General features: G+C 53.1%; 1 protein-coding gene across 1 annotated transcript; it reads right to left on the reverse strand.

Moving 5' to 3' along the window:
* Positions 1 to 3233: 3233 nt before the first annotated feature.
* On the reverse strand, positions 3234 to 18904 carry LOC146750939 (putative lipid scramblase CLPTM1; the record flags this gene model as incomplete). Its single annotated transcript, XM_085535932.1, has 7 exons — positions 3234 to 3499; positions 6384 to 6477; positions 10611 to 10855; positions 15794 to 15914; positions 15991 to 16076; positions 16165 to 16282; positions 18722 to 18904. Coding segments are annotated over 7 exons (1098 nt in total), but the record flags the coding sequence as incomplete, so codon positions are not given.
* Between the last annotated feature and the right edge of the window lie 70 nt (positions 18905 to 18974).

Below are 18974 nucleotides of genomic sequence, written 5' to 3' on the forward strand. Positions count from 1 at the left end.
CCCCCCTTACCCAACCCCATAAGGGATGGAGGGTGGGGGTGGCACTAATTAAACCTCATTATACCCCTAATAAAGCAACCCCCCCTTACCCAACCCCATAAGGGATGGAGGGTGGGGGGGGCACTAATTAAACCTCATTACAGCACTAATTAACCCCCTCACCCTGACGTCCATGACCTTGGTGATCTTCCACAGGTCGATGAGGAGCCCCCTTAACCTCAACCCCCAATGGGTATGGGGGGGGGGGGGGGGGGCAACTAATTAAACCTCATTATACCACTAATAAAGCAACCCCCTCCCCCTTAACCCCCCTTACCCTCCCCTTACCCAACCCCATAAAGGACTGGGGGGGGTGGGCACTAATTAAACCTCATTATAGCACTAATTAATCCCCCCTTTGCCCCCCCCAACCCTTACCCCCCTTGTCCCCCCTTACCCTCCCCTTACCCCCTTAACCCCCCTTACCCAACCCCATAAGGGATGGGGGGGGGGGGGCACTAATTAAACCTCATTATACCCCTAATTAACCCCATTACACCCCTAATTAACCCCCTCACCCTGACGTCCTTGACCTTGGTGATCTTCCACAGGTCGATGAGGAGCCCCCTTAACCTCAACCCCCAATGGGTATGGGGGGGGGGGGGGGGGCACTAATTAAACCTCATTATACCCCTAATAAAGCAACCCCCCCCCCCCCTTACCCTCCCCCTTAACCCCCCCTTACCCAACCCCATAAGGGACTGGGGTGGGGGGGGCACTAATTAAACCTCATTATAGCACTAATTAATCCCCCCTTTGCTCCCCCCAACCCTTACCCCCTTCATCCCCCTTGTCCCCCCTTACCCCTCCCTTAACCCTCAAGCCCATAAGAAATGGAGGGGTGGGGGGGGCACCAATTAAACCTCATTATACCCCTAATAAAGCAACCCCCCCCCTTACCCTCCCCTTACCCAACCCCATAAGGATGGAGGGGGTGGGGGGGCACTAATTAAACCTCATTATAGCACTAATTAATCCCCCCTTTGCTCCCCCCAACCCTTACCCCCCTTACCCCTCCCACTTACCCCCCCTTAACCCCCCCTTATCCCCCCTTACCCAACCCCATAAGTGACTGGGGATGGGGGAGCACTAATTAAACCTCATTATAGCACTAATTAATCCCCCCTTTGCTCCCCCCAACCCTTACCCCCCTTCCCCCCCTTATCCTCCCCCTTAACTCCCCTTACCCCCCAACCCCATAAGGGATTGAGGGGGGGGGGGGGGGCACTAATTAAACCTCATTATACCCTAATAAAGCAACCCCCTCCCCCTTAACCCCCAACCCCATAAGGGATGGAGGGGTGGGGGGGGCACTAATTAAACCTCATTATATCACTAATGAATCTCCCCCCCCCTTACCCCCCCACCCCAAAGTTGGATGGGGGGGGGGCACCAATTAAACCTCATTATACCCCTAATAAAGCAACCCCCTCTCCCTTACTCAACCCCATAAGGGACTGGGGGGGGGCACTAATTAAACCTCATTACAGCACTAATTAACCCCATTATACCCCTAATTAACCCCCTCACCCTGACGTCCATGACCTTGATGATCTTCCACAGGTCGATGAGGAGCCCCCTTAACCTCAACCCCCAATGGGTATGGGGGGGGGGGGGCACTAATTAAACCTCATTAGAGCACTAATTAACCCCATTATACCCCTAATTAACCCCATTATACCCCTAATTAACCCCCTCACCCTGACGTCCATGACCTTGGTGATCTTCCACAGGTCGATGAGGAGCTCCCTTAACCTCAACCCCCAATGGGTATGGGGGGGGGGGGGGGCACTAATTAAACCTCATTATACCCCTAATTAACCCCCATTATACCCTAATTAACCCCCTCACCCTGACGTCCATGACCTTGGTGATCTTCCACAGGTCGATGAGGAGCCCCCTTAACCTCAACCCCAATGGGTATGGGGGGGGCACTAATTAAACCTCATTATACCCCTAATAAAGCAACACCCCCCCTTACCCTCCCCACTATCCCCCCTTACCCAACCCCATAAGGACTGGGGGTGGGGGGGGCACTAATTAAACCTCATTATAGCACTAATTAATCCCCCCTTTGCCTCCCCCAACCCTTCCCCCCCTTCCCCCCCCTTAACCCCCCTTACCCCTCCCCCTTATCCCCCCTTACCCAACCCCATAAGGGATTGGGGTGGGGGGTGGCACTAATTAAACCTCATTATACCCCTAATAAAGCAACCCCTCCCCCTTAACCCCCCTTACCCCCCAACCCCATAAGGGATGGAGGGAGTGGGGTGGGGGGGGCACTAATTAAACCTCATTATAGCACTAATTAATCCCCCCTTTGCCCCCCCCAACCCTTACGCCCCTTACCCCCCCCTTGTCCCCCCTTACCCTCCCCCTTACCCTCCCCCTTAACCTCCCTTACCCCCCAACCCCATAAGGGATTGAGGGGGTGGGGGGCACTAATTAACCCCCATTATACCCCTAATTAACCCCATTATACCCCTAATTAACCCCCTCACCCTGACATCCATGACCTTGGTGATCTTCCACAGGTCGATGAGGAGCCCCCTTAACCTCAACCCCCAATGGGTATATGGGGGGGGGGGGCACTAATTAAACCTCATTACACCCCTAATTAACCCCATTATACCCCTAATTAAACCCCATTATACCCCTAATTAACCCCCTCACCCTGACGTCCATGACCTTGGTGATCTTCCACAGGTCGATGAGGAGCCCCCTTAACCTCAACCCCCAATGGGTATGGGGGGGGGGGGGGGGGCACTAATTAAACCTCATTATACCCCTAATAAAGCAACCCCCTCCCCCTTATCCCCCCTTACCCAACCCCATAAGGACTGGGGTGGGGGAGGCACTAATTAAACCTCATTATAGCACTAATTAATCCCCCCTTTGCTCCCCCAACCCTTACCCCCCTTGTCCCCCCTTACCCTCCCCCTTATCCCCCCTTACCCCCCTTACCCAACCCCATAAGGGATGGAGGGGGGGGGCACTAATTAAACCTCATTACAGCACTAATTAACCCCATTATACCCCTAATTAACCCATTATACCCCTAATTAACCCCATTATACCCCTAATGAACCCATTATACCCCTAATGAACCCCCTCACCCTGACGTCCATGACCTTGGTGATCTTCCACAGGTCGATGAGGAGCCCCCTTAACCTCAACCCCCAATGGGTATATGGGGGGGGGGGGGGGCACTAATTAAACCTCATTATACCCCTAATTAACCCCATTATACCCCTAATGAACCCCCTCACCCTGACGTCCATGACCTTGGTGATCTTCCACAGGTCGATGAGGAGCCCCACGAAGACGCTGAGCTGCACCACGAAGTTGGTCTCGTTATCCAGGATGTAGAGCAGCACCACGAGAGACTGGAAGACCCCAAAGAACACGGAGCGGACGGACAGACCCTCCAGGGACTGACGGCTGTTCCAGAACTGGATGTCTATGGGGGGAGAAATGAGCATGGGGGGGCAGCTTGGGGGGCAGTTTAGGGGCAGTTTTGGGCAGTTTGAAGCACTTTAGGGGCAGTTTGGGGGTGGTTTGGGGCACTTTGGGGCACTTTGGGGGCAGTTTGGGGGCATTCTGGGGCAGTTTAGGGCACTTTAGGGGCAGTTTGGGGCAATATAGGGGCAGTTTAGGGCACTTTAGGGGCAGTTTGGGGCACTTTAGGGGCAGTTTGGGCACTTTAGGGGCAGTTTGGGGCAATATAGGGGCAGTTTGAAGCACTTTAGGGGCAGTTTGGGGCACTATAGGGGCACTTTAGGGCACTTTAGGGGCAGTTTGGGGCACTTTGGGGCAGTTTGGGGGCAATTTGGGGCAGTTTGGGGCAGTTTTGGGGCGGTTTGGGGGCAGTTTGGGGCAGTTTAGGGGCACTATTAGGGCACTTGGGAGCACATTGGGGCATTCTGGGGTAGTATAGGGGCAGTTTGGGGGCACTTGGGGCAGTTTGGGGCAATTTAGGGGCAATCTGGGGCAGTTTAGGGCTCTTTGGGGCAATATAGGGGCAGGTTTGGGGCAGTTTAGGGGCAATTTAGGGGCACTCTTGAGGGCAGCTTAGGGCACTTGGGGGCAGTTTGGGGCTGTTTGGGGGCAGTTTTGGGCAATCTGGGTTCAGTTTGAGGGTGGTTTGGGGCAGTTTAGGGCACTTGGGGGTGGTGTGGGGCAGTTTAGGGCAATTTGGGGCAATTTAGGGGCACTCTTGAGGGCAGCTTAGGGCACTTGGGGGCAGATTGGGGCTGTTTGGGGGCAGTTTTGGGTCAGTTTAGGGCACTTTAGGGGCAGTTTGGGGCACTTTAGGGGCAGTTTGGGGCACTTTAGGGGCAGTTTGGGGCAATATAGGGGCAGTTTGGGGCAGTTTAGGGGCAGTTTGGGGCAGTTTTGGGGGGCAGTTTAGGGCACTTTAGGGGCAGTTTGGGGCAATATAGGGGCAGTTAGGGGCAGTTTAGGGGCTGTTTGGGGGCACTTGGGGCACTTAGAGGGTGGTTTGGGGCACTTTGGGGGCAGTTTGGGGCAGTTTGGGGGAGGTTTGGGGCATTCTGGGGCGGTTTGGGGCATTTTGGGGGCAGTTTAGGGGCAGTTTTGGGGCAGTTTGGGGCAGTTTAGGGCAATTTGGGGGCATTCTGGGGCAGTTTGGGGGCACTTGGGGCAGTTTAGGGCACTTTGGGGGCAGTTTGGGGCAATTTAGGGGTGGTTTGGGGCAGTTTAGGGCACTTTAGGGGCAGTTTGGGGCAATTTAGGGGTGGTTTGAGGTAGTTAAGGGCACTTTAGGGGCAGTTTTGGGGCAGTTTAGGGCAATTTGGGTTCAGTTTGAAGGTGGTTTGGGGCAGTTTAGGGCAATTTGGGTTCAGTTTGGGGCAGTTTAGGGCAATTTGGGGCAATTTAGGGGCACTCTTAGGGCACTTGGGAGCACTTTGGGGCTGTTTGGGGGCAGTTTGGGGCAGTTTGGGGCAGTTTGGGGACAGTTTGGGGCACTTTGGGGCAGTTTAGGGGTGGTTTGAGGTAGTTAAGGGCACTTTGGGGGCAGTTTTGGGGCAGTTTAGGGCAATTTGGGTTCAGTTTGAAGGTGGTTTGGGGCAGTTAAGGGCACTTTGGGACAATTTAGGGGCAGTTTAGGACACTTTGGGGGCAGTTCGGGGGCAGTTTAGGTTAATTTGGGGCAGTTAAGGGCACTTTGGGGCAGTTTGGGGACAGTTTGGGGCACTTTGGGGCAGTCTAGTGCACTTGGGGGCAGTTTAGGGGCACTTTGGGGCAGTCTAGTGCACTTGGGGGCAGTTTAGGGGCACTGTGGCAGTTTGGGGGCACTTAGGGGTCAGTGGGGTCCCACTGGTACCACTGTGGGGCTGGGGATCCAACACTACTATGGGGTCACATTGGTACCACTTTAGGGTTGGGGTCCCACACCACTTTGGGGTCCCACTGGCACCACTTTGGGGTTGGGGTCCCACTGGTGCCACTTTGGCACCACTATGGGGCTGGGATCCCACATTACTTTGGGGTCATATTGGTACCACTTTAGGTTTGAGGTCCCACACCACTTTGGGGTCCCACTTTGGGGTCCCGCTGGCGCCACTTTGGGGTCCCACTTTGGGGTCCCACTTTGGGGTCCCTTAGATGTCAGGCTCCCACATTATCCCCTCTCCTCAGGCCCAGCCTGCCCCCCCCTCACCCCATAGCCCCCTCCCCACCCTCTATATCCCCCCCCCAGCTGCCCATCCCCCATATCCCCCCATATCTCCCCATATCTCCCCATATCTCCCCATATCTCCTCCATGTTCCCCCCATATCCCCCCATATCTCCCCATATCCCCCCATATCTCCCCATATCTCACCCATATCCCCCCATATCCCCCCCATATCTCCCCATATTCCCCCATATCTCCCCATATCCCCCCCATATCTCCCCATATCCCCCTATTCCCCCCCATATCTCCCCATATCTCCCCATATCTCCCCATATCTCCCCATATCCCCCCTATCTCCCCATATCCCCCCCATCTCCCCATATCCCCCCATATCTCCCCATATCCCCCCATATCCCCCCATATCTCCCCATATCTCCCCCATATCTCCCCATATCTCCCCCATATCTCCCCATATCTCCCCCATATCTCCCCCATATCCCCCCATATCTTCCCATATCTCCCCCATATCCCTCCATATCTCCCCATATCTCCCCATATCCCCCATATCTCCCCATATCCCCCCATATCTCCCCCATATCTCCCCATATCCCCCTATATCCCCCCATATCCCCCCATATCTTCCCATATCTCCCCCATATCCCTCCATATCCCCCCATATCTCCCCATATTCCCCCCATCACGGACCGTTCTTGAAGGCCAGGAACTCGAAGACGCTGTGCACGATGGAGACGATGATGGTGAGCGCCAGCAGATACGGGTTGGTCTCCAGGAGGGCCACCTGAATGGGGGGCAATGGGGACGTGATATGGGGGGGGGACATGGTGACACCCCATAGTGACACCCCATAGTGACACCCCATGGGTGCCCCTATTGATTAGAATCAATGGGAAACAATAGCAGCCCCATTGCTTTGTGTACAGCCCCACTGCGCACCCATGGGTGCCCTGACCCTATAACTGACCTTAACTGAGTCCTGACCCTATAACTGACCTTAACTGAGTCCTGACCCTATAACTGACCTTAACTGAGTCCTGACCCTATAACTGACCTTAACTGAGTCCTGACCCTATAACTGACCTTAACTGAGTCCTGACCCTATAACTGACCTTTACTGAGTCCTGACCCTATAACTGACCTTAACTGAGTCCTGACCCTATAACTGACCTTAACTGAGTCCTGTCCTTATAAATGACCTTAACTGAGTCCTGCTGCTCATCACTGACCCTCATGGAGCCCTATTCCTTATCAATGGAGTCCTATTCCTATCACTGACCCTAACTAAGTCCTATTCCTATCACTGACCCTAATGGAGCCCTATTCCTATCACTGACCCTAATGGAGCCCTATTCCTATCACTGACCCTAATGGAGCCCTATTCCTTTATCAATGGAGCCCTATTCCTATCACTGACCCTAACTAAGCCCTATTCCTATCACTGACCCTATCTGAGCCCTATTCCTATCACTGACCCTATCTAAGCCCTATTCCTATCACTGACCCTATCTGAGCCCTATTCCTATCACTGACCCTATCTAAGCCCTATTCCTATCACTGACCCTATCTAAGCCCTATTCCTATCACTGACCCTATCTAAGCCCTATTCCTATCACTGACCCTAACTAAGCCCTGTTCCTATCACTGACCTTCATGAAGCCCTATTCCTTATCAATGGAGCCCTATTCCTATCACTGACCCTATCTAAGCCCTATTCCTATCACTGACCCTAATGGAGCCCTATTCCTATCACTGACCATATCTGAGCCCTATTCCTATCACTGACATTCATGGAGCCCTATTCCTATCACTGACCCTAACGGAGCCCTATTCCTATCACTGACCCTATCTAAGCCCTATTCCTATCACTGACCCTAAGCCCTATTCCTATCACTGACCCTAATGGAGCCCTATTCCTATCACTGACCCTAACTAAGCCCTATTCCTATCACTGACCTTCATGGAGCCCTATTCCTATCACTGACCCTATCTGAGCCCTATTCCCATCACTGACCCTATCTAAGCCCTATTCCTTATTAATGGAGCCCTATTCCTATCACTGACCCTAATGGAGCCCTATTCCTTTATTAATGGAGCCCTATTCCTATCACTGACCCTATCTAAGCCCTGTTCCTATCACTGACCCTAACTAAGCCCTATTCCTATCACTGACCCTAATGGAGCCCTATTCCTATCACTGACCCTAATGGAGCCCTATTCCTATCACTGACCCTAATGGAGCCCTATTCCTATCACTGACCCTATCTAAGCCCTATTCCTATCACTGACCCTATCTGAGCCCTGTTCCTATCACTGACCCTAATGGAGCCCTATTCCTATCTCTGACCCTAATGGAGCCCTATTCCTATCACTGACCCTATCTAAGCCCTATTCCTATCACTGACCCTATCTAAGCCCTATTCCTATCACTGACCCTATCTAAGCCCTATTCCTATCACTGACCCTAATGGAGCCTTATTCCTATCACTGACCCTATCTGAGCCCTATTCCTATCACTGACCCTAACTAAGCCCTATTCCTTATTAATGGAGCCCTGTTCCTATCACTGACCCTATCTGAGCCCTATTCCTATCACTGACCCTAACTAAGCCCTATTCCTATCACTGACCCTAATGGAGCCCTATTCCTATCACTGGAGCCCTATTCCTATCACTGACCCTAACTGAGCCTTATTCCTATCACTGATCCTAATGGAGCCCTATTCCTATCACTGACCCTCATGGAGCCCTATTCCTATCACTGACCCTATCTGAGCCCTATTCCTATCACTGACCCTATCTGAGCCCTGTTCCTATCACTGACCTTCATGGAGCCCTATTCCTATCACTGACCCTCATGGAGCCCTATTCCTTTATCAATAGAGCCCTATTCCTATCACTGACCCTAACTAAGCCCTATTCCCATCACTGACCCTAACTAAGCCCTATTCCTATCACTGACCCTAATGGAGCCCTATTCCTATCACTGACCCTAATGGAGCCCTATTCTCATCACTGACCCTATCTGAGCCCTATTCCTATCACTGACCTTCACCGAGTCCTATTCCTTATTAATGGAGCCCTATTCCTATCACTGACCTTAACTGAGTCCTATTCCTATCACTGACCCTATCTGAGCCCTATTCCTATCACTGACCCTAACTAAGCCCTATTCCTTATTAATGGAGCCCTATTCCTATCACTGACCCTAACTAAGCCCTATTCCTATCACTGACCTTCATGGAGCCCTATTCCTTATTAATGGAGCCCTATTCCTTATCAATGGAGCCCTATTCCTTATCACTGACCTTAATGGAGCCCTATTCCTTATTAATGGAGCCCTGTTCCTATCACTGACCCTATCTAAGCCCTATTCCTATCACTGACCCTATCTAAGCCCTGTTCCTATCACTGACCCTAATGGAGCCCTATTCCTATCACTGACCCTAACTAAGCCCTATTCCTTTATTAATGGAGCCCTATTCCTATCACTGACCCTATCTAAGCCCTATTCCTATCACTGACCCTAACTAAGCCATGTTCCTATCACTGACCCTAACTACGCCCTATTCCTATCACTGACCTTCACCGAGTCCTATTCCTTATCAATGGAGCCCTATTCCTATCACTGACCCTAACTAAGCCCTATTCCTCATCACTCATGTTAACTGAGCCCTATTCCTATCACTGACCCTATCTGAGCCCTATTCCTATCACTGACCCTAACTAAGCCCTATTCCTATCACTGACCCTATCTGAGCCCTATTCCTATCACTGACCCTATCTAAGCCCTATTCCTATCACTGACCTTCACCGAGTCCTATTCCTTATTAATGGAGCCCTATTCCTATCACTGACCCTAACTAAGCCCTATTCCTATCACTGACCCTAATGGAGCCCTATTATCATCATTGACCTTAATGGAGCCCTATTCTCATCACTGACCCTAACTAAGCCCTATTCCTTATTAATGGAGTCCTATTCCTATCACTGACCCTATCTAAGCCCTATTCCTCATCACTGACCCTCATGGAGCCCTATTATCATCACTGACCTTAACTGAGTCCTATTCCTATCACTGACCCTAATGGAGCCCTATTATCATCACTGACCTTCATGGAGTCCTATTCTCATCACTGGAGTCCTATTCCTTATTAATGGAGCCCTATTCCTATCACTGACCCTAACTAAGCCCTATTCCTATCACTGACCCTAATGGAGCCCTATTCCTATCACTGACCCTATCTAAGCCCTATTCCTATCACTGACCCTATCTAAGCCCTATTCCTATCACTGACCCTAACTAAGCCCTATTCCTATCACTGACCCTAACTAAGCCCTATTCCTTATCAATGGAGCCCTATTCCTATCACTGACCCTAACTAAGCCCTATTCCTTATCACTGGAGCCCTATTCCTATCACTGACCCTAACTAAGCCCTATTCCTTATCAATGGAGCCCTATTCCTATCACTGACCCTATCTGAGCCCTATTCCTATTACTGACCCTATCTGAGCTCTATTCCTATCACTGACCCTAACTAAGCCCTATTCCTATCACTGACCTTAACTGAGTCCTATTCCTATCACTGACCCTAATGGAGCCCTATTATCATCATTGACCTTAATGGAGCCCTATTCTCATCACTGACCCTAACTAAGCCCTATTCCTTATTAATGGAGCCCTGTTCCTATCACTGACCCTATCTAAGCCCTATTCCTATCACTGACCCTATCTGAGCCCTATTCCTATCACTGACCCTAACTAAGCCCTATTCCTTTATCAATGGAGCCCTATTCCTATCACTGACCCTATCTAAGCCCTATTCCTATCACTGACCCTAATGGAGCCCTATTCCTTATTAATGGAGCCCTATTCCTATCACTGACCCTATCTGAGCCCTATTCCCATCACTGACCTTCACCGAGTCCTGCTCCTCGTCCGACTGCTCGTACAGATCCTCCCCCAGGAAGTTCCATGGCGACTTGGTGCTCTGCGCCGCGTAGAGCTGCCAGCGCCACAGGGACAGGGGGCAGAAGGACAGGCGGAAGGGCAGGCGCCGCAGGGACTCGTTGATGGGGAAATAATCCTTCTGCAGGTTCCAGTAGTCGTTGAAGTACAGGATGGGGAAGTAGTCGCCGCTGACGGCGTCGAACTTCACGTCTGGATGGGGGGGACGGCAATGGGGGCAGCGTCAGTGGGGGCATCAATGGGGGCAGCGTCAATGGGGACGGCAATGGGGGCAGCGTCAGTGGGGGCATCAATGGGGGCAGTGTGAATGGGGACGTCAATGGGGGCAGCGTCAATGGGGACATCAATGGGGGCATCGATGGGGGCAGTGTCAATGGGGACGTCAATGGGGGCAGCATCAATGGGGACATCAATGGGGGCAGCATCAATGGGGACATCAATGGGGGCGTCAATGGGGGCAGTGTCAATGGGGACGTCAATGGGGGCAGCGTCAATGGGGGCATCAATGGGGGCAGCGTCAATGGGGGCATCAATGGGGGGCAATGTTAATGGGGGCAGCGTCAATGGGGACATCAATGGGGGCAGTGTGAATGGGGACATCAATGGGGACAGTGTGAATTGGGGCAGTGTGAATGGGGGCAGCGTTAATGGGGGCATCGTCAATGGGGGTAACGTTAATGGGGGCAGCGTCAATGGGGGCAGCATCAATGGGGGCATCAATGGGGGCAGCGTCAATGGGGGCAGCATCAATGGGGGGCAATGTTAATGGGGGCAGCGTCAATGGGGGCAGCATCAATGGGGGGCAATGTTAATGGGGGCGGCGTCAATGGGGGCAATGTTAATGGGGGCGGCGTTAATGGGGGCGGCGTCAATGGGGGCGGCGTCAATGGGGGCGGCGTCAATGGGGGGCAATGTTAATGGGGGCAGCGTCAATGGGGGGCAGTGTCAATGGGGGCAGTGTGAATTGGGACATCAATGGGGGCAGTGTGAATGGGGGCAGCGTCAATGGGGGGCAATGTTAATGGGGGGCAATGTTAATGGGGGCAGTGTGAATGGGGAAATCAATGGGGGCAGTGTTAATGGGGGCAGTGTGAATGGGGACATCAATGGGGGCAGTGTTAATGGGGGCAGCGTCAATGGGGACATCAATGGGGGCAGCGTTAATGGGGGCGGCGTCAATGGGGGGCAATGTGAATGGGGGCAGTGTGAATGGGGGCAGTGTGAATGGGGGCAGCGTCAATGGGGGCAGCGTCAATGGGGGGCAACGTTAAAGGGGTCACTATTATTGGGGTCAACATCAGTGGGAAAAACATGAATGGGGGCAGCATCAATGGGGGCAGTGTTAATGGGGGCAGCGCCAATGGGGACATCAATGGGGGCATCGTCAATGGGGGGCAATGTTAATGGGGGCAGCGTCAATGGGGACGTCAATGGGGGCATCAATGGGGGCAGCGTCAATGGGGGCAGCGTCAATGGGGGTCAATGTTAATGGGGGCAGCGTCAATGGGGACAGTGTGAATGGGGGGCAATGTTAATGGGGGCAGCGTCAATGGGGGCAATGTTAATGGGGTCACTATTATTGGGGTCAACATGAATGGGGGCAGCGTCAATGGGGACATCAATGGGGGCATCGTCAATGGGGGGCAGTATTAATGGGGGCAGCGTCAATGGGGGCGGCATCAATGGGGGCATCGTCAATGGGGGGCAATGTTAATGGGGGCAGTGTCAATGGGGGCAACGTTAAAGGGGTCACTATTATTGGGGTCAACATCAGTGGGGACAACATGAATGGGGGCAGCGTCAATGGGGGCAGCGTCAATGGGGGGCAATGTTAATGGGGGCAACATCAATGGGGACATCAATGGGGGCAGTGTGAATGGGGGCATCAATGGGGGCAGCGTGAATGGGGGCAGCGTGAATGGGGGCAGCGTGAATGGGGGCAGCGTCAATGGGGGGCAATGTTAATGGGGGGCAGTGTGAATGGGGGGCAATGTTAATGGGGGCAGCGTCAATGGGGGCATCAATGGGGGCAGTGTTAATGGGGGCAGTGCTAATGGGGGCAGCGTCAATGGGGGCAGCGTCAATGGGGGGCAGCGTCAATGGGGGGCAGCGTCAATGGGGGGCAGCGTCAATGGGGGCAGCGTCAATGGGGACATCAATGGGGGCAGCATCAATGAGGGCATCAATGGGGGCAGTGTGAATGGGGGCATCAATGGGGGCAGCGTCAATGGGGACATCAATGGGGGCAGCGTGAATGGGGGCATCAATGGGGGCAGTGTCAATGGGGACATCAATGGGGGCAGTATGAATGGAGGCAGCGTCAATGGAGGCAGCGTCAATGGGGGCAGTGTCAATGGGGGCAGTGTCAATGGGGACATCAATGGGGGCAGCGTCAATGGGGGCAGCGTCAATGGGGGCAGCGTCAATGGGGGCAGTGTGAATGGGGGCAGTGTGAATGGGGGCAGCGTCAATGGGGGCAGCGTCAATGGGGGCAGCGTCAATGGGGACATCAATGGGGGCAGCATCAATGGGGGCAGCGTCAATGGGGACGTCAATGGGGGCAGCGTCAATGGGGGCATCAATGGGGGCAGCGTCAATGGGGGCATCAATGGGGGGCAATGTTAATGGGGGCAGCGTCAATGGGGACATCAATGGGGGCAGTGTGAATGGGGGGCAATGTTAATGGGGGCAGTGTGAATGGGGGCATCGTCAATGGGGGGCAATGTTAATGGGGGGCAGCGTCAATGGGGACATCAATGGGGGCAACGTTAAAGGGGTCACTATTATTGGGGTCAACATCAGTGGGGACAACATGAATGGGGGCAGCGTCAATGGGGGCATCAATGGGGGCAGTGTTAATGGGGGCAACGTCAATGGGGGCAGCGTCAATGGGGGCAGCGTCAATGGGGGGCAGTGTGAATGGGGGCAGCGTCAATGGGGGCGGCGTCAATGGGGGCAGCGTCAATGGGGGGCAACGTTAAAGGGGTCACTATTATTGGGGTCAACATCAGTGGGGACAACATGAATGGGGGCAGCATCAATGGGGGCAGTGTTAATGGGGGCAGCGCCAATGGGGACATCAATGGGGGCAGTGTTAATGGGGGCAACGTCAATGGGGGGCAATGTTAATGGGGGCAGCGTCAATGGGGGGCAATGTTAATGGGGGCAGCGTCAATGGGGGGCAATGTTAATGGGGGCAGCGTCAATGGGGGGCAATGTTAATGGGGGCATCGTCAATGGGGGCAACATTAAAGGGGTCACCACCATTGGGGTCACCATCATTGGGGCCACCATCAGTGGGATCAACATCAGCGGGGTCAACCATTGGCATGTTCACCACTACTGGGATCACCGTTAATGGGGTCAACATCAGCAGGGTCACCATTACTGGGATCACCATCACTGGGGTGACCACTATTAGGGTCACCACCTGCTGCCCAGCGTACCCCATCTCCAGGGGAATTCAATGTGGAGGACACCAACATTGAAAGCCAATGGAGACCCCCAACTGGGAGACCCCCAAACCTACAGAGAATCCCCCCAAAGTGGGACCCCAAAGTGGCACCAGTGGGACCCCAAATGTGGAGGACACCAACACTGAAAGCCAGAGACCCCAAACTGGGAGACCCTCAACACTGAAAGCTGACGGAGACCCCAACTGGGAGACCCCGACCCAGAGAACCCCAAACCAACAGAGACCCCCAACACTGAGAGCCAACAGAGACCCCCAGCTACAAGACCCCGACCCAGAGAGCCCAACTGGGAGACCCCCAACTGGGAGACCCCCAAACCTACAGAGACCCCCAACACTGAAAGCCAAGAGACCCCAACGGGGAGACCTTGACCCAGAGACCCCAACGGGGAGACCCTCAATTGGGAGCTCCAATGTGGGAACCCCAACATGGGAGACCCCCAACACTGAAAGCTGACAGAGACCCCCAACTGGGAGACCCTGACCCAGAGAGCCCAAAACCCAACTGGGAGACCCCAATGCCAAAACTTGGGGGGTCCAAGACAGGATACCCCAGTGCTGGAAGCCAACTGGGACATCCAACGCAGGAGACCCCAACTCAGAAAATCCCAACATAGAGACCCCAACTGGAAGGTCCAACACCACAACTTTAACACCAAAACCCCACTGGGAGACCCCAATGCTGAGACCCAACTGGGAGACCCCAATGCCAAAATCCAACTGCAAGACCCAACTGGGAAACTCCAATGCTGAGACCCCACTGGGAGACCCCACTGCCAAAACCCAACTAAGAGACCCCAACACTGAGACCCCACTAAGAGACCCCACTACCAAAATCCAACTGGGAGACCCCAATGATGTGACCCCACTACCAAAATCCAACTGGGAGACCCCAATGCTGAGACCAAACTGGGAGACCCCAATACCAAAACTGAACCTGGAGACCCCAATCATGAGACCCCGCTAGCAGACCCAAATGGGAGATCCCACTACCAAAATCCAACTGCAAGACCCAACTGGGAGACCCCAATGCTGAGACCCCACTAGGAGACCCCACTAAGAGACCCCAATGCTGAGACCCCACTGGGAGACCCCACTAAGAGACCCCACTGCCAAAACCCAACTAAGAGACCCCAATGCTGAGACCCTACTAGAAGACTCAACCCCAGCACCAAAACCCAACTGAGAGACCCAACTGGAAGACGCCTGTGCCAAAACCCAACTGGGAGACCCCAATGCTGAGACCCCACTACCAAAATCCAACTGGGAGACCCCAATGCTGAGACCAAACTGGGAGACCCCAATGCCAAAACTGAACCTGGAGACCCCAATCATGAGACCCCGCTAGCAGACCCAAATGGGAGACCCCACTACCAAAATCCAGCTGGGAGATCCAACTGGGAGACCCCAATGCTGAGACCAAACTGGGAGACCCCAATACCAAAATCCAGATGAGAGACCCCACTGGGAGACCCCACTACCAAAATCCAACTAAGAGACCCCAATGCTGAGACCCCATTAGAAGACCCAACCCCAATGCCAAAACCCAACAAGGGAGACCCCAATGAGAGAAACCCTAATAACAAAAACCCCCAACACCAGAAACCCAAGGCCAGAGGGAGAGACCCCCCAACACTAGAGAGACCCCCAACCCTTACATTGGTCCAGGGGCGGCGGGACGCTGCCCTTCACCCACGGCGTGTGGTCGTCCACCATGTTGATGGTCAGGTTGGGGTGCCAATGGGAGATGACCTCCACGGGTCCGTAATCCTCCGCCCTCTGTAACGATAACGAGGAGCCGCGCTCAGCAGACGACAAACAAAAGGAAGGGGGACGAGAGGAGGAGGTGGACGACCTTGATCATCTCTGGGTCCGCCTCCGTCTCGCCCGTCAGGAGGTTCTTGGTCTTCTGGAACCGCCGCCGCTTGTATTTGTTGATCACTGGGGTGGGGGAAGAGAAGAGCTGAGCCCCCCACAGCCCCATGTGGGGTGAAGCAAAAAGGGGAAGGGGTGTTGGGACAGGCCGTACTGCGCGACGTGTGGACCGTGGCCAGGCGCCTGTAGAGGTTCTTCTGCCGCGGGTCGGGGTGGAAGCCGCTCTTGGTGAAGTAGACGTGGATGTAGATGGAGCCGTTCTGCTGGACGCTCTGGAATTGACCCCCCCCCCAAACAAAAACCCCACTAAAAGATGCAGAAATGGCAACAAATGTCACGTCTGGGGAATCCTAAATGCCTACAAGGGAGATTCTGGGACCTTCCAGGACCTTCCCACCCCATCCGCTGCAGGATCTGGTGGTTCTGTGACCCACAAGCTCTTCTCCAACCCAACCATTTGAGGGTTCTGTGATTCTCTGACCTTTAAGGACCTTCCCAGCCCAACCACCGCAGGATTCCTTGGTCCTGTGACCTTGAAGGACCCTCCCAGCCCAATCACCGCAGGATTCCTTGGTCCTGTGACCTTGAAGGACCCTCCCAGCCCAATCACCGCAGGATTCCTTGGTCCTGTGACCTTTAAGGACCCTCCCAGCCCAATCACCGCAGGATTCCTTGGTCCTGTGACCTTTAAGGACCCTCCCAGCCCAACCACCGCAGGATTCCTTGGTTCTGTGACCTTTAAGGACCCCCCCAACCCAACCATTGCTGGATCCCACAGTTCTACCATCTCTAAGGTCTCTTCCACCCTAAACGCTGTAGGATTTGGTGGTTCTATGACTGCTAAGGTCTCCTCAAATCCAACCACTGTAGGATTCCATGGTTCTTTGACCATTAAGGACCTTCCCACCCCAACCATTGTAGGATCCCATGATGTTTTTTTTTTTTAACCTTTAAGGACCTTTCCAACTCAGCCATTTTAGGATCCTGTGGTTCTATGACCTTTAAGGTCTCTTCCACCCCAACCATTTTTTAATCACATAGTTCTATGACCTTTAAGGACCCATCCAACCCAACTGCTTGAGAATTCCATGGTTCCACGATCTTTAAGGACCCTTCCAACCCAACCACTGCAGGACCTCATGATTCTATGACCTTAAAGGATCCTTCCACCCCAACCACTGCAGGATTTTGTGTTCTATAACCTATAAGGACCCTTCCAACCCAACAACCCAACCATTCTGAGATTCCATGGTTCCATGATCTTTAAGGACCCTTCCAACCCAACCACTGCAGGACCTCATGATTCTATGACCTTTAAGGACCCTTCCAACCCAACCACTCTGAGATTCCACGGTTCCACGATCTTTAAGGACCCTTCCAACCCAACCACTGCAGGACCTCATGATTCTATGACCTTTAAGGACCCTTCCACCCCAACCACTGCAGGATTTTGTGTTCTATAACCTATAAGGACCGTTCCAACCCAACCACTCTGAGATTCCATGGTTCCACGATCTTTAAGGACCCTTCCAACCCAACCACCATAGAACCTCATGATTCTATGACCTTTAAGGACCCTTCCAACTCAACTACTTGAGAATTCCATGGTTTCACGATCTTTAAGGACCCTTCCATCCCAACCACTGCAGGACCTCATGATTCTACGACCTTTAAGGACCGTTCCAACCCAACTACTACAAGACCTCATGATTCTATGACCTTTAAGGACCCTTCCAACACAACTACTTGAGAATTCCATGGTTTCATGATCTTTAAGGACCCTTCCACCCCAATCACCACAGAACCTCACGATTCTACGACCTTTAAGGACCGTTCCAACCCAACCACTACAAGACCTCATGATTCTACGACCTTTAAGGACCCTTCCAACACAACTACTTGAGAATTCCATAGTATCATGATCTTTAAGGACCCTTCCACCCCAATCACTGCAGAACCTCACGATTCTATGACCTTTAAGGACCGTTCCAACCCAACCACTACAAGACCTCATGATTCTACGACCTTTAAGGACCCTTCCACCCCAACTGCTTGATAATTTCATGGTTCCACGATCTTAAAGGACCCTTCCACCCCAATCACTGCAGAACCTCATGATTCTACGACCTTTAAAGACCCTTCCAACCCAACCACTCTGGGATTCCACGGTTCCACGATCTTTAAGGACCCTTCCAACCCAATCACTGCAGAACCTCACAATTCTATGACCTTTAAGGACCCTTCCAACCCAACCACTCGGAGATTCCACGGTTCCACGATCTTTAAGGACCCTTCCAACCCAACCACTGCAGGACCTCATGATTCTATGACCTTAAAGGACCCTTCCACCCCAACTACTTGAGAATTTCATGGTTCCACGATCTTTAAGGACCCTTCCACCCCAACCACTACAAGACCTCATGATTCTACGACCTTTAAGGACCCTTCCACCCCAACTGCTTGATAATTTCATGGTTCCACGATCTTTAAGGACCCTTCCAACCCAACCACTGCAGAACCTCATGATCCTATGACCTTTAAGGACCCTTCCACCCCAACCACTCTGGGATTCCATGGTTTCACGATCTTTAAGGACCCTTCCACCCCAACCACTCTGAGATTCCACACTTCCACGATCTTTAAGGTCTCCTCCATCTCAACCACCATCAAACCCCATGTCTCTACGTGCTCTGAGCTCCGTCCCATCCCACCTGTGAGATGTCCACCTCCCCGTAGTGTTCGTAGCACCCGTCGGCGTTCTCCCCGCTGGTCCAGTCCCCGTAAACCAGGTCCCGTTTCTGCCAGAACAGCGCGGAGCTGACGTTGAAGTCTGTAAAGTGCTCGTGCTCCGAGATATAAACATAAAGGTCCTGCAAGGAGACGATGGTGGGACGTCATGGAGATGCCATCACACCTCCAACACGATGTTCACCCCCTATAGCCCCAAAAAGAACAGCTCAGAGC

Source organism: Coturnix japonica, unplaced genomic scaffold (genome assembly GCF_054131305.1).
Source record: "Coturnix japonica strain WE unplaced genomic scaffold, WE-NBRP24 Scf246, whole genome shotgun sequence".
Taxonomy (NCBI): Eukaryota; Metazoa; Chordata; class Aves; order Galliformes; family Phasianidae; genus Coturnix; species Coturnix japonica.